This window comes from Mytilus trossulus, chromosome 13 (assembly GCF_036588685.1).
Source record: "Mytilus trossulus isolate FHL-02 chromosome 13, PNRI_Mtr1.1.1.hap1, whole genome shotgun sequence".
In the NCBI taxonomy this organism is placed as follows: domain Eukaryota; kingdom Metazoa; phylum Mollusca; class Bivalvia; order Mytilida; family Mytilidae; genus Mytilus; species Mytilus trossulus.
Genome location: NC_086385.1, coordinates 36965485 through 36978954, shown reverse-complemented (window position 1 = coordinate 36978954; position 13470 = coordinate 36965485). Strand labels below are relative to the sequence as shown.

Here is a 13470-nt window from a genome sequence, read left to right as displayed (position 1 = left end):
GTTATTCCCTTAAAGATCGACTTACCACAATGAGCCCCTAGCTCTTAACTATTATCGCCACAATCATCATCTCCATCACAGACTCAGCCTTGTGGTATTATCAGTTATTCCCTTAAAGATCGACTTACCACAATGAGCCCCTAGCTCTTCACTATTATCACCACAATCATCATCTCCATTACAGACTCAGCCTTGTGGTATTATCAGTTATTCCCTTAAAGATCGACTTACCACAATGAGCCCCTAGCTCTTCACTATTATCACCACAATCATCATCTCCATCACAGACCCAGCCTTGTGGTATACATTTATTATTGCCACACTTGAACTGCCAGCTATAGCAGGCTCTGTCAGCACAGTTTGCCTCGTCACTGCCGTCACCACAGTCATCTACCAAGTCACACACCCTAAAGGCATAGGTACAGTTATTGTTCTTACATTGGAACTGTCCTGGGGCACACTCATTGGCAGCTGAAAACAGAATGATATAGGTTTTAGTAAGGTGAAACAAATTTACCTGTCTATCAGGAAGTTATTTTTTGTTTGGCAAATATAGTTGGTAAAACTATGCATATAATTCATTATCCTATCAAACTAGTATTTTACATTGTATGCAATTATGGTATTTACTAGATGACAAACAATGATCTTTTTATTGATAGTTAACAAAGAAATATTTTAAAATTATCTTGTTTTTAATCTAAATCAAAATGAAAAACATTAGTGAGACACATTCTAATGCATCACTGTTTGTAACATTCATTTTGATTAAATAATGATTACAATTGAAGCTATGAAAATGTTTGTGCAAGCACAGACAACGTATGACAGATTTTAAATGTTTGATTTGAGGTGGTTTTCTGTCAGTTTCATTAGAATGGAGATGACAATATTGTATATTAAGCTCCAAGTTACAGCATCAATTGGTGATTTGATGATCATAAATACCGGTTTACTGGCTCTGCTTATGCGTTTCCAGTAAACCTAATTTGCGACCATCAAATCACCAATTGATGCTGTTGGAGCTTAAAAGGCAACACATTTCATTGAATAGCTAGTAAATAGAGTGGCTGAGCACTACAAAATCTTAGAAAACTATAGAACTTACGACAAGTAGCTGGTTCATCAGAATTATCTTTGCAGTCTTTTTCTCCATCACATTTCCATACATTTGGTATACAACGATCATCAGATATACCACATCTGAACTGTGATGAGGTACAGTTAGCTATACATGTTTTGTTGTCCGAGGCCATGTTGAAATAGTTTGGACATCGACATGTGAAGGATCCATCAGGTGAGATCAAACAAAGATGGCTACATCCTCCATTGTTATCCCCACAAGGATTTGACCCTGCAAAATTTAAACATTTGTAAAAAGAAAACATATCATGATTCATAATATAATTTATATTAAAAAAGTTTCACTAAGACATTGTATCATTTGATCAATTAGTTTCTGGTCATAACCATTCAGTGATAACTTCTATAGACTTTAAGGATGAAAATAGACTAGCAATAAATACCCAACAGGTTTGGTCTACAAAATTAAACAGACTAGGGCTAGACAACAAGTATTCTTATTTACTGAGAATTCATACAGTTATTTTTAGTTGATACCAATTTTCATGGGTTGAGGAAATCTTGTTTTTTCATTGATTTTAATTTCCTAAGTTCTGTATACAATCCTTTAAAGCATTTTTTCTCTGGGGAACATTCAAATTCACTGTTAATCTATACCCACAAAATCTAGTATTTCCAGAATAATACTGAATCCATAGTATTCTTTGACCTTGAAGGAGATGAGAACATTATGCACTGCTTCCACTCTCATTTGCCCATGTTTAGTGAAGTGAACTCTCAGGCAAAACTTTAATTTGTCATATAATCATAATACACCAAATTCACCTCATAATGAATATGTGTATTAAGTTTCAAGTTGATCTTCATAGTCAACTATCCTAAACCAAAAATTTAACCCAAAAATGTACTATTTTAACACTATAACTTGCTATTTATTTACAGTGAACACTGAACATTGGTCATAACAACTTTTCTGAAATGGTATTTTACTTTTTTTTTGCACATTTTTCATGAAAGAAATTGCAAATTTGTGGCTTTGAGACCATTTTGAAAAAATAATGTGAAAATTTGGTAGTGTTAACGTTTATATCTGAATTATATTTTTTCAGCATCTACCTTGTTTAAAGAAACTTTAAACCCCAAAAAGAAGAATATAGGCTTTATCATTTTTAATAAATTCGAGATTCTTTACCTTGACAAGTTGAAAAATTTAATAAATGGTCAACTAATGAATTACAAAATCTAGGTTGAAGCTTGATAAAAGATATGAAAACATATTTAGAGTTATTTGTTATACTCTAAAAATGGCTAAAATATCAATAATCAATACATTCTGCTGAAAAGAAGCAGTAAAGTTATAATTTTGTATCAATTTTGATTGATAATTCTGCCTTTTTTGCCGATTTATCTCCCATTTCAATGCTTATCTCCATAGGAATTTTAAAATTGTAACTTTTTTTTGACTTTTTTCTGTGTATATTTTGTGTATAATGCTAAAGATTTAAAAGTCTTCTGTTGCAATTACTTTAAGGTTAGGGTCCAATTTCTGCTAGATTGACTGAACTATTTTGAAGATGATACACATATATATCCATCAATTGGTCAATGGCGCAGTGTTTATAGACTTGACTTACATAGTGGCTGTTTAAGGGGATGATATATATGTATATCCATTGGTCTATAGGGCAGTGTTTATAGACTTGACTTACATAGTGGCTGTTTAAGGGGAAGATATATACATACCGGTATATCCATTGGTCTATAGGGTAGTGTTTATAGACTTGACTTACATAGTGGCTGTTTAAGGGGATGATATATATGTATATCCATTGGTCTATGGCGCAGTGTTTATAGACTTGACTTACATAGTGGCTGTTTAAGGGGATGATATATATGTATATCCATTGGTCTATAGGGCAGTGTTTATAGACTTGACTTACATAGTGGCTGTTTAAGGGGAAGATATATACATACCGGTATATCCATTGGTCTATAGGGTAGTGTTTATAGACTTGACTTACATAGTGGCTGTTTAAGGGGATGATATATATGTATATCCATTGGTCTATGGCGCAGTGTTTATAGACTTGACTTACATAGTGGCTGTTTAAGGGGATGATATATATGTATATCCATTGGTCTATAGGGCAGTGTTTATAGACTTGACTTACATAGTGGCTGTTTAAGGGGAAGATATATACATACCGGTATATCCATTGGTCTATAGGGTAGTGTTTATAGACTTGACTTACATAGTGGCTGTTTAAGGGGATGATATATATGTATATCCATTGGTCTATGGCGCAGTGTTTATAGACTTGACTTACATAGTGGCTGTTTAAGGGGATGATATATATGTATATCCATTGGTCTATAGGGCAGTGTTTATAGACTTGACTTACATAGTGACTGTTTAAGGGGATGATATATACGTATATCCATTGGTCTATGAGGCAGTGTTTATAGTCTTGACTTACATAGTGGCTGTTTAAGGGGAAGATATATACATATATCCATTGGTCTATGGGGCAGTGTTTATAGACTTGACTTACATAGTGGCTGTTTAAGGGGATGATATATATACGTATATCCATTGGTCTATGGGGCAGTGTTTATAGACTTGACTTACATAGTGGCTGTTTAAGGGGATGATATATATGTATATCCATTGGTCTATGGGGCAGTGTTTATAGACTTGACTTACATAGTGGCTGTTTAAGAGGAAGATATATACGTATATCCATTGGTCTATGGGGCAGTGTTTATAGACTTGACTTACATAGTGGCTGTTTAAGGGGAAGATATATACGTATATCCATTGGTCTATAGGGTAGTGTTGATAGACTTGACTTACATAGTGGCTGTTTAAGGGGATGATATATATGTATATCCATTGGTCTATGGCGCAGTGTTTATAGACTTGACTTACATAGTGGCTGTTTAAGGGGATGATATATATGTATATCCATTGGTCTATAGGGCAGTGTTTATAGACTTGACTTACATAGTGGCTGTTTAAGGGGAAGATATATACATATATCCATTGGTCTATAGGGTAGTGTTTATAGACTTGACTTACATAGTGGCTGTTTAAGGGGATGATATATATGTATATCCATTGGTCTATGGCGCAGTGTTTATAGACTTGACTTACATAGTGGCTGTTTAAGGGGATGATATATATGTATATCCATTGGTCTATAGGGCAGTGTTTATAGACTTGACTTACATAGTGGCTGTTTAAGGGGATGATATATACGTATATCCATTGGTCTATGGGGCAGTGTTTATAGTCTTGACTTACATAGTGGCTGTTTAAGGGGATGATATATACGTATATCCATTGGTCTATGGGGCAGTGTTTATAGACTTGACTTACATAGTGGCTGTTTAAGGGGATGATATATATACGTATATCCATTGGTCTATGGGGCAGTGTTTATAGACTTGACTTACATAGTGGCTGTTTAAGGGGATGATATATATGTATATCCATTGGTCTATGGGGCAGTGTTTATAGACTTGACTTACATAGTGGCTGTTTAAGGGGAAGATATATACGTATATCCATTGGTCTATGGGGCAGTGTTTATAGACTTGACTTACATAGTGGCTGTTTAAGGGGAAGATATATACGTATATCCATTGGTCTTAGGGTAGTGTTTATAGACTTGACTTACATAGTGGCTGTTTAAGGGGATGATATATAAGTATATCCATTGGTCTATGGGGCAGTGTTTATAGACTTGACTTACATAGTGGCTGTTTAAGGGGAAGATATATACATATATCCATTGGTCTATAGGGTAGTGTTGATAGACTTGACTTACATAGTGGCTGTTTAAGGGGATGATATATATGTATATCCATTGGTCTATGGGGCAGTGTTTATAGACTTGACTTACATAGTGGCTGTTTAAGGGGATGATATATATGTATATCCATTGGTCTATGGCGCAGTGTTTATAGACTTGACTTACATAGTGGCTGTTTAAGGGGATGATATATATGTATATCCATTGGTCTATAGGGCAGTGTTTATAGACTTGACTTACATAGTGGCTGTTTAAGGGGAAGATATATACATATATCCATTGGTCTATAGGGTAGTGTTTATAGACTTGACTTACATAGTGGCTGTTTAAGGGGATGATATATATGTATATCCATTGGTCTATGGCGCAGTGTTTATAGACTTGACTTACATAGTGGCTGTTTAAGGGGATGATATATACGTATATCCATTGGTCTATGGGGCAGTGTTTATAGACTTGACTTACATAGTGGCTGTTTAAGGGGATGATATATATGTATATCCATTGGTCTATAGGGCAGTGTTTATAGACTTGACTTACATAGTGGCTGTTTAAGGGGATGATATATACGTATATCCATTGGTCTATGGGGCAGTGTTTATAGACTTGACTTACATAGTGGCTGTTTAAGGGGAAGATATATACGTATATCCATTGGTCTATGGGGCAGTGTTTATAGACTTGACTTACATAGTGGCTGTTTAAGGGGAAGATATATACGTATATCCATTGGTCTATAGGGTAGTGTTTATAGACTTGACTTACAAAGTGGCTGTTTAAGGGGATGATATATATGTATATCCATTGGTCTATGGCGCAGTGTTTATAGACTTGACTTACATAGTGGCTGTTTAAGGGGATGATATATATGTATATCCATTGGTCTATAGGGCAGTGTTTATAGACTTGACTTACATAGTGGCTGTTTAAGGGGAAGATATATACATATATCCATTGGTCTATAGGGTAGTGTTTATAGACTTGACTTACATAGTGGCTGTTTAAGGGGATGATATATATGTATATCCATTGGTCTATGGCGCAGTGTTTATAGACTTGACTTACATAGTGGCTGTTTAAGGGGATGATATATATGTATATCCATTGGTCTATAGGGCAGTGTTTATAGACTTGACTTACATAGTGGCTGTTTAAGGGGATGATATATACGTATATCCATTGGTCTATGGGGCAGTGTTTATAGACTTGACTTACATAATGGCTGTTTAAGGGGAAGATATATACGTATATCCATTGGTCTATGGGGCAGTGTTTATAGACTTGACTTACATAGTGGCTGTTTAAGGGGATGATATATACGTATATCCATTGGTCTATGGGGCAGTGTTTAAAGACTTGACTTACATAGTGGCTGTTTAAGGGGATGATATATAATATGTATATCCATTGGTCTATGGGGCAGTGTTTATAGACTTGACTTACATAGTGGCTGTTTAAGGGGAAGATATATACGTATATCCATTGGTCTATGGGGCAGTGTTTATAGACTTGACTTACATAGTGGCTGTTTAAGGGGATGATATATACGTATATCCATTGGTCTATGGGGCAGTGTTTATAGACTTGACTTACATAGTGGCCGTTTAAGGGGATGATATATATGTATATCCATTGGTCCATGGGGCAGTGTTTATAGACTTGACTTACATAGTGGCTGTTTAAGGGGATGATATATATGTATATCCATTGGTCTATGGGGCAGTGTTTATAGACTTGACTTACATAGTGGCTGTTTAAGGGGATGATATATACGTATATCCATTGGTCTATAGGGTAGTGTTTATAGACTTGACTTACATAGTGGCTGTTTAAGGGGATGATATATACTTATATCCATTGGTCTATAGGGCAGTGTTTATAGACTTGACTTACATAGTGGCTGTTTAAGGGGAAGATATATACGTATATCCATTGGTCTATGGGGCAGTGTTTATAGACTTGACTTACATAGTGGCTGTTTAAGGGGATGATATATACGTATATCCATTGGTCTATGGGGCAGTGTTTATAGACTTGACTTACATAGTGGCTGTTTAAGGGGATGATATATACGTATATCCATTGGTCTATGGGGCAGTGTTTATAGACTTGACTTACATAGTGGCTGTTTAAGGGGATGATATATACATATATCCATTGGTCTATAGGGTAGTGTTTATATACTTGACTTACATAGTGGCTGTTTAAGGGGATGATATATATGTATATCCATTGGTCTATGTGGTAGTTTCTGTATGACTGTATGATTGGCGCCCGTGTATTTATTGGCCTTTTCTACAGACAGATGATTCCAGTCAGTCCAATAGACCCAGTCTTCAAATATTGTCATGGCAAAGGGATGAGGGACTTTCCCTTGCAGAACAATGTGACGGTTCTTTCCATCTAAATCAGAAAACCTGAAATGAAATGAATTTCACAAATGTAAGTTAACATAACAACTTTTTACATTTAATTTGTAAATAAAACCTCTTTTCTTCTATACTCAGAATCACCTATTAAAATTAATATGGTTTAAAATGATGACAGCTTTAATTTCAAAGTAGGGACAAAAAAATATACTAACGAGACACATTTTTTAAATATTTTTTTGGTGGCATATATAGTGATGGCCATTGATTAGAAACTTCTTATAACCACCTGATCGCTCAACATGGAAAAATATATCTTATATTACTGATCTTTTTTGGCTGTTTAGAGTTTATACCTATCTATCATGGTCTTTTAGATAATAGACCAAGATTGATATTCAAATGCAATAACTCCTGTATAAGGCATCATCAAATGTTTTCCATTATATTGATATTTTTGTAGATCTTATAATGCTAATCCTTTTTACAGTTTGCTTTCTCTACCTACAGTTGAATGCAGAACAAGCAATTTTTAATACATAAACCAATTACATGTTAAAGTGACATGCTCATATTTCTTCAGTTTATATATCATAATAACATTAACACAGTCAAAATATATGACGATTTAGAATGTCCTGAGCAGACAGGCATTCACTTTGAGTCCCTTTAGTCAAAAAGGCTAGTAATGAAAAATCCCTTAACTTCTTTCAAAGATAAAATATTCTAAATCAGTTTATTTTTTTAAATATAACTCACTCAATAAAATCCAGATGAGCATCCCCCCACCATAACCTATCTGTTTCATAATCAATAGCCAGAGCATTAGGCCAGCCTATCTTTTCTTTGATGATTCTGGTAGCATTAGATCCATCCATACCAATACGTCCAATGTATGGCGATAAGTTCCAGTCAGTCCAATAAAGATACCTGCAAGAAAAGTTAAAGGTCAAATCATTTTTACTACTTGACGGTAAACAAGCAAGCAACATTTAATCCACCAATCAATTAATCGAAATGTGTTTCTGCTTTCATTATGTATTTTAAAAAAATCAAAAATCATTCAAAACAAACTTTCTGACTAGATTTCTATGGTCAGTTTGGAACAAATTTTGGGACTTCCTAATATGTTAGATATGTTAATACTGACACTATATAAGTTACTCATTTCTAGAAAAAGAGTATATGTACACTTGCCACCTTGTTCTATCCATAATAAGTAATTCTATTTTTTTAACTTGCCTTATTCTAATTGTATATACAAGAACATTAAAAACCTCTTTGGTTAATCATAGAAAACACATTTTCTTAATTCTTATTTCTATGTCAGCTGTACATAATATTTCACCTACCCATTTCTAGGATCAGCCACTAAAGCTCTGGGACTCTTCATAAAGCTGCCTTTCATCAATGTCAACTGACTGGTACCATTCAATTCTACTACAAACATAGAGGACTTACGACTGTCTACCCAGTATACTTTCCTGGAAAAGAGTAGATATTGACATTTTAAATAATGAGAAAACTGGGGACATTTGTAAAACCAATTTGGCTTGTAAATTGCTGAAGGAAAATGTTTTATAAAATCTTGTAAAACTTGAACGATTGGTATTATCTATTTTGAAAGAAAAAAATACTTTTGCAAAACTCTGTTTAAAATATATATAGCATGTAAAGTGACAACAATAATTTAAAATATACAATATTGTCATTTCTTTTTACCCCATGTTATAGTCAATTCCTATTCCACTTATTAGTTTTTATCCTCCCTTTTATATCTTCCACCACTTTTTTTACATTGAAGAATGGACAAAGTTCATTAAGATCTATCTACCTTCCAACCCAGTCCAATGCCATCCCTTCAGCTCCCATCAACCCATGCCTGACTATCATCTCCTCTCCAGAACCGTTCAAAAAGATCCTGAACATTCTTTTCTTCTTAATGTCAATAAAGTACAGTCTGTCCTCTATGTAGTCGTAATCCAACGCCACAACACTGTCGTATCCTTGGGTTAATCTACGGTACTGTGATCCATCAGTAGATATCTCTCTTATGTAATACTTGTTGGTGAAAATCAACCATGGTGTTATATCTATTGGAGTTGAAATAAAGCAATTGACCTTTACTATCATGAATATCATACAATTTGTAGTGAACCAATATTTATAGAGATTTGTATATGTTTAAAACTATAGTCGCCGTCAGCTGAAATTCGTAGCGGTTATCAATTAAAATAATCTAAACTATCAACCACGTTCATTCGAGGTATAGTTTTTCACATTCCATTCATAAATCGCAAAAAGAAAAACCACCACTGACCTACCTTTTAAGTGTTTGCACTGTGATAATCCTGACCTTCACATTTTCCAAGACTATTTTCAATGGTGGAATCCGCCATTGTTTTTTCCGGAAGTGTTCCCCTGGAGTTCAATTTCATAACATTTGCATAAAGCGCGGGAAACCGTATCACATCAATGAAAAGAACATTCAGGAAACTGCGTAAATGACGAATTTCACATGTAAACAAATGATCCTCATAGAAACGAAGATGGCGGAATTACAATGGAAAACATTCTGGAAAATGTGAAGGTCAGGATTATTACAGTGCGATCACTTAAAAGGTAGGTCAGTAGTGGTTTTTCTTTTTGCGATTTATGAATGGAATGAGAAAAACTATATCTCGAGAGAACGCGGTTGACAGTTTAGATTATTTTTACCGATAACCGCTACGAATTTTAGCTGACGGCAACTATAATAATTTAACTCTTTATAGCTATTTTTGAATAAAAACATGTAAAAGAAGATTCTATGAAGCAGTCTATTTTTCCACAAGAATAAATTTAGCTGTTTCAAGGGTCAAACCTCATGACAAAGTTTTGCATTTTGTATTTTTAAAAATCATCCTTAAATTTTAATATTAAGCATTGGATCATTTTCACCATTTTATCTTAATCGCTGATAACGCAATAAAAAAAAATTATCCTTTCAGTAGAAATTTCAATCATTAATGAATTTGATTGCAAATACATGTCTTTTGGGGCTCTTTATTGCTTGCTGTTCGGGTGTGAGTCAAGGCTCCGTGTTGAAGACTGTACCTTGACCTATAATGGTTTACTTTTATAAATTGTGACTTGGATGGAGAGTTGTTTCATTGGCACTCATAACACATCTGTGTATATCTACTTAATTCTATATCTAACTTACTATCCACTTTTTTACAATGTCTTTCATCGTGAGTCCTCTCGTACCCATCATTACATTTACACACATAACTACCATGGGTGTTTATACATTTCTGGCTGCAAGCTCCCGCTAACTCATTACATTCATTTAAATCTGAAGAGAAAAATCATGTAATATCAATCACTTATTCAAATATTTGGTGATTGCTCAATATTAAAAAATGCGTGTTCCAAGTATGGAATATGCATGATATGACAGTTGTTGTTCATTCCTTTGATGTGTTTAAGCTTTCCATTTTGCCATTTGATTACGGATTTTCTGTTTTGAATTTTATTCAAAGTTTGGTTTTTCAGTTTTTCAGTTATTTCACTTTTTTCTTTCCACATATAGATATGAACAAGATTTAATATATATTAATTTATGAAAATGTGTGCTTGTACAAGTTTCAAAGAACTCATTGTGCTATGAGTTCCTATCTGTCTTAAAATTACTGTAAAGTATAAGAAAATGCGTCATATTCAAAGAAGCATTTTTTTTGTCCAATTTTAACAAGAAACCAGATTTGACCTCTTAAAAAATTTGTTTTGAAGAGATAATTATTGTTGTTGCATAATGTTCTGTAAGCCTTATTTATGAAAATATAAATAAATATTTTATAACGCATATGAAAATATCAAGTAGTCTTGCTATATTTTGCTTTTAACAACATGGTTTACCTTCACAATTTTTCTTGTCCTTCATAAGTTTATATCCCGGGTTGCACTGACATTCAAAACCAGTCGCTGTATCCACACACTTCTGTTGACAACCATGGAAGGGACTGTTACACTCATTTATATCTGAAATACACAACCATGGAAGGGACTATTACACTCATTTATATCTGAAATACACAAAACAAGTGAAACTGCGAGCTACTGCTCACTGATGATACCCCCGCCGCAAGTGGATAATATTAATAGTGTAAAAATATGCAAGTGTTTGGTAAACAGGAAGTTGTCGAGTGATGAATCTGAAAACGCATCACGGTATAGCTGACTTATATAAATCCTGAAACCAAATTTCAGAAATCCATGTATTGTAGTTCCTGAGAAAAATGTGACGAAAATTTTCAACTTGGCTATCATGTGTAAAATCATACAAGTGTTCGGTAAACAGGAAGTTGTCAAGTGATCAATCTGAAAACGCATCACACGGTATAGCTGACTTAGATAAACCCTGAAACCAAATTTCAGAAATCCTTGTATTGTAGTTCCTGAGAAAAATGTGACGAAAGTTTCATGGGACGGACTGACTGACGGACGGACTGATGGACTGACGGACGGACTGACGGACAGACAGAGGTAAAACAGTATACCCCCCCTTTTTTAAAGCGGGGGTATAAAAATACACAACCATGGAAGGGACTGTTACACTCATCTATATCTGAAATACACAAAAAATACATAACCATGGAAGGGACTGTTACACTCATTTATATCTGAAATACACAAAAAATACATAACCATGGAAGGGACTGTTACACTCATTTATAACTGAAATACACAAAAAATACAACCATGAAAAGGAGAGAGTCTTAGAGATTGAGATAAAATCCTGAAAGTATTTCCCAAGAACTTTGATTTCTTTAAAAGAGTATCTATTTCAACCAAGGACATGACAATAACAAAAAAAATAACATTGCAAAACCTAGATTATATGATATTCAAATCCTGCATAAACTAAAAATTCTAATTATGCCCCTTCACCTAGAGGTGTGGGGGGGGGGGGGGGGGGGGGTTGGCACATGAAAAGAAAGGGAGATAACTCACTACAATGTCTCTCATCAGATTTATCATCACAGTCTGGTTCCCTGTTACACACCAGGGTTTGGTTGATACATCCACCAGAACCACAGTGGAACTCATCTCCTGGACACAGTGGTTTAAGAGAAGCTGAAAAATTTAATTAGCAAATATTTATATTTTCATAAAAAAAAAATATGTATTTTTTATTTTTTTTCCATATAAACTCAAATTCATAACATTGTGATAAATTTCCAATAAAGGTATTAGCTATACAAATATAAGCAAAATAAATTTGCCATGTTCATCTCAAGTCTGTAAGCCTTTCCAATCATATAAATGTAGTTTGTTTTAAATAAGAGATAAAAATTAGTATTGGAAATTTCAAAGTCTTGTAAAAGAAAATTAAAATTAATGTTATGATAATCATTAATGAAAAATTTAAGATAATTACAATATTCCCCACCAAAAATAAATTAACCTATGTTACTTACAACAACGCTCATGTTTTTCATCAGAGCCATCACCACAATCAGGAAATCCATCACAAACATTCTGTAAGTAAATACACTGTTTGTTGTCACAAGTGTACCTACCTTTACCACACTGTGGATACTCTGAAATATAAATTTTTATATGCATTTGTCATATTGGCTGACATTGGTAATTCATATTAACCCTTTCACCTATTGCTGTCCAGACAGAAGCTACTCTGAGACGATGGCTTCCCTGGCTCCTATTACTCAAGTGGGAGATCTTCATAATAAATGTCAATCAAAACTTGTTTGTAGTTATTTGTGTATTTTTTTCATTCACGAACACCATGTTCACAGTTTTGCTCATGTTTGATAATTTTTTCTTCATAAAATATTAAAATTTTCCAATTTTCTGCATTATTTCATTATTTCTGTGAAATTCTCAAAATTCTGCTTTTTTACCCCAAATTGTACTTTTTTAACCCAAAACGGCAAAATTTTGAAAAATTTTAGGAGGCTGTACAAATTCCTCACACTGAACGATGTCCATTCCAAGTGTTATGTACATAAAACGATGTGTCAAAAAAGTATACTAGTTTGGCTTCAATTCTTCCATTTTCTTTCAAAAAAATGTTCCCTCATTTCAAATTCTCGTTAATTCTGTAAATTTCCTCTGCTTTTGACACAGTTTTCAACAAGCGGAAGCGTCATGTTAACACTTTCGTCCGGGTATTCAGCAAAGAAAGATAACTCATGTTT

The 13470-nt window shown here is 34.0% G+C and overlaps 1 protein-coding gene across 1 annotated transcript in view; it reads right to left on the bottom strand.

The window, feature by feature from the left end:
- Nucleotides 1-13470, bottom strand: part of LOC134694343 (low-density lipoprotein receptor-related protein 2-like) — a 111325-nt gene that overhangs the window by 21247 nt on the left and 76608 nt on the right. The window contains exons 55-64 of the mRNA XM_063555348.1: nucleotides 12730-12852; nucleotides 12263-12385; nucleotides 11168-11290; nucleotides 10473-10604; nucleotides 9102-9360; nucleotides 8620-8751; nucleotides 8027-8197; nucleotides 7092-7315; nucleotides 1109-1354; nucleotides 232-471 (exon numbers count right to left, since the gene is read on the bottom strand). Of these exons, the coding sequence (XP_063411418.1) occupies nucleotides 232-471; nucleotides 1109-1354; nucleotides 7092-7315; nucleotides 8027-8197; nucleotides 8620-8751; nucleotides 9102-9360; nucleotides 10473-10604; nucleotides 11168-11290; nucleotides 12263-12385; nucleotides 12730-12852 (1773 nt within the window). The remainder of the gene's footprint in view (nucleotides 1-231; nucleotides 472-1108; nucleotides 1355-7091; nucleotides 7316-8026; nucleotides 8198-8619; nucleotides 8752-9101; nucleotides 9361-10472; nucleotides 10605-11167; nucleotides 11291-12262; nucleotides 12386-12729; nucleotides 12853-13470) is intronic.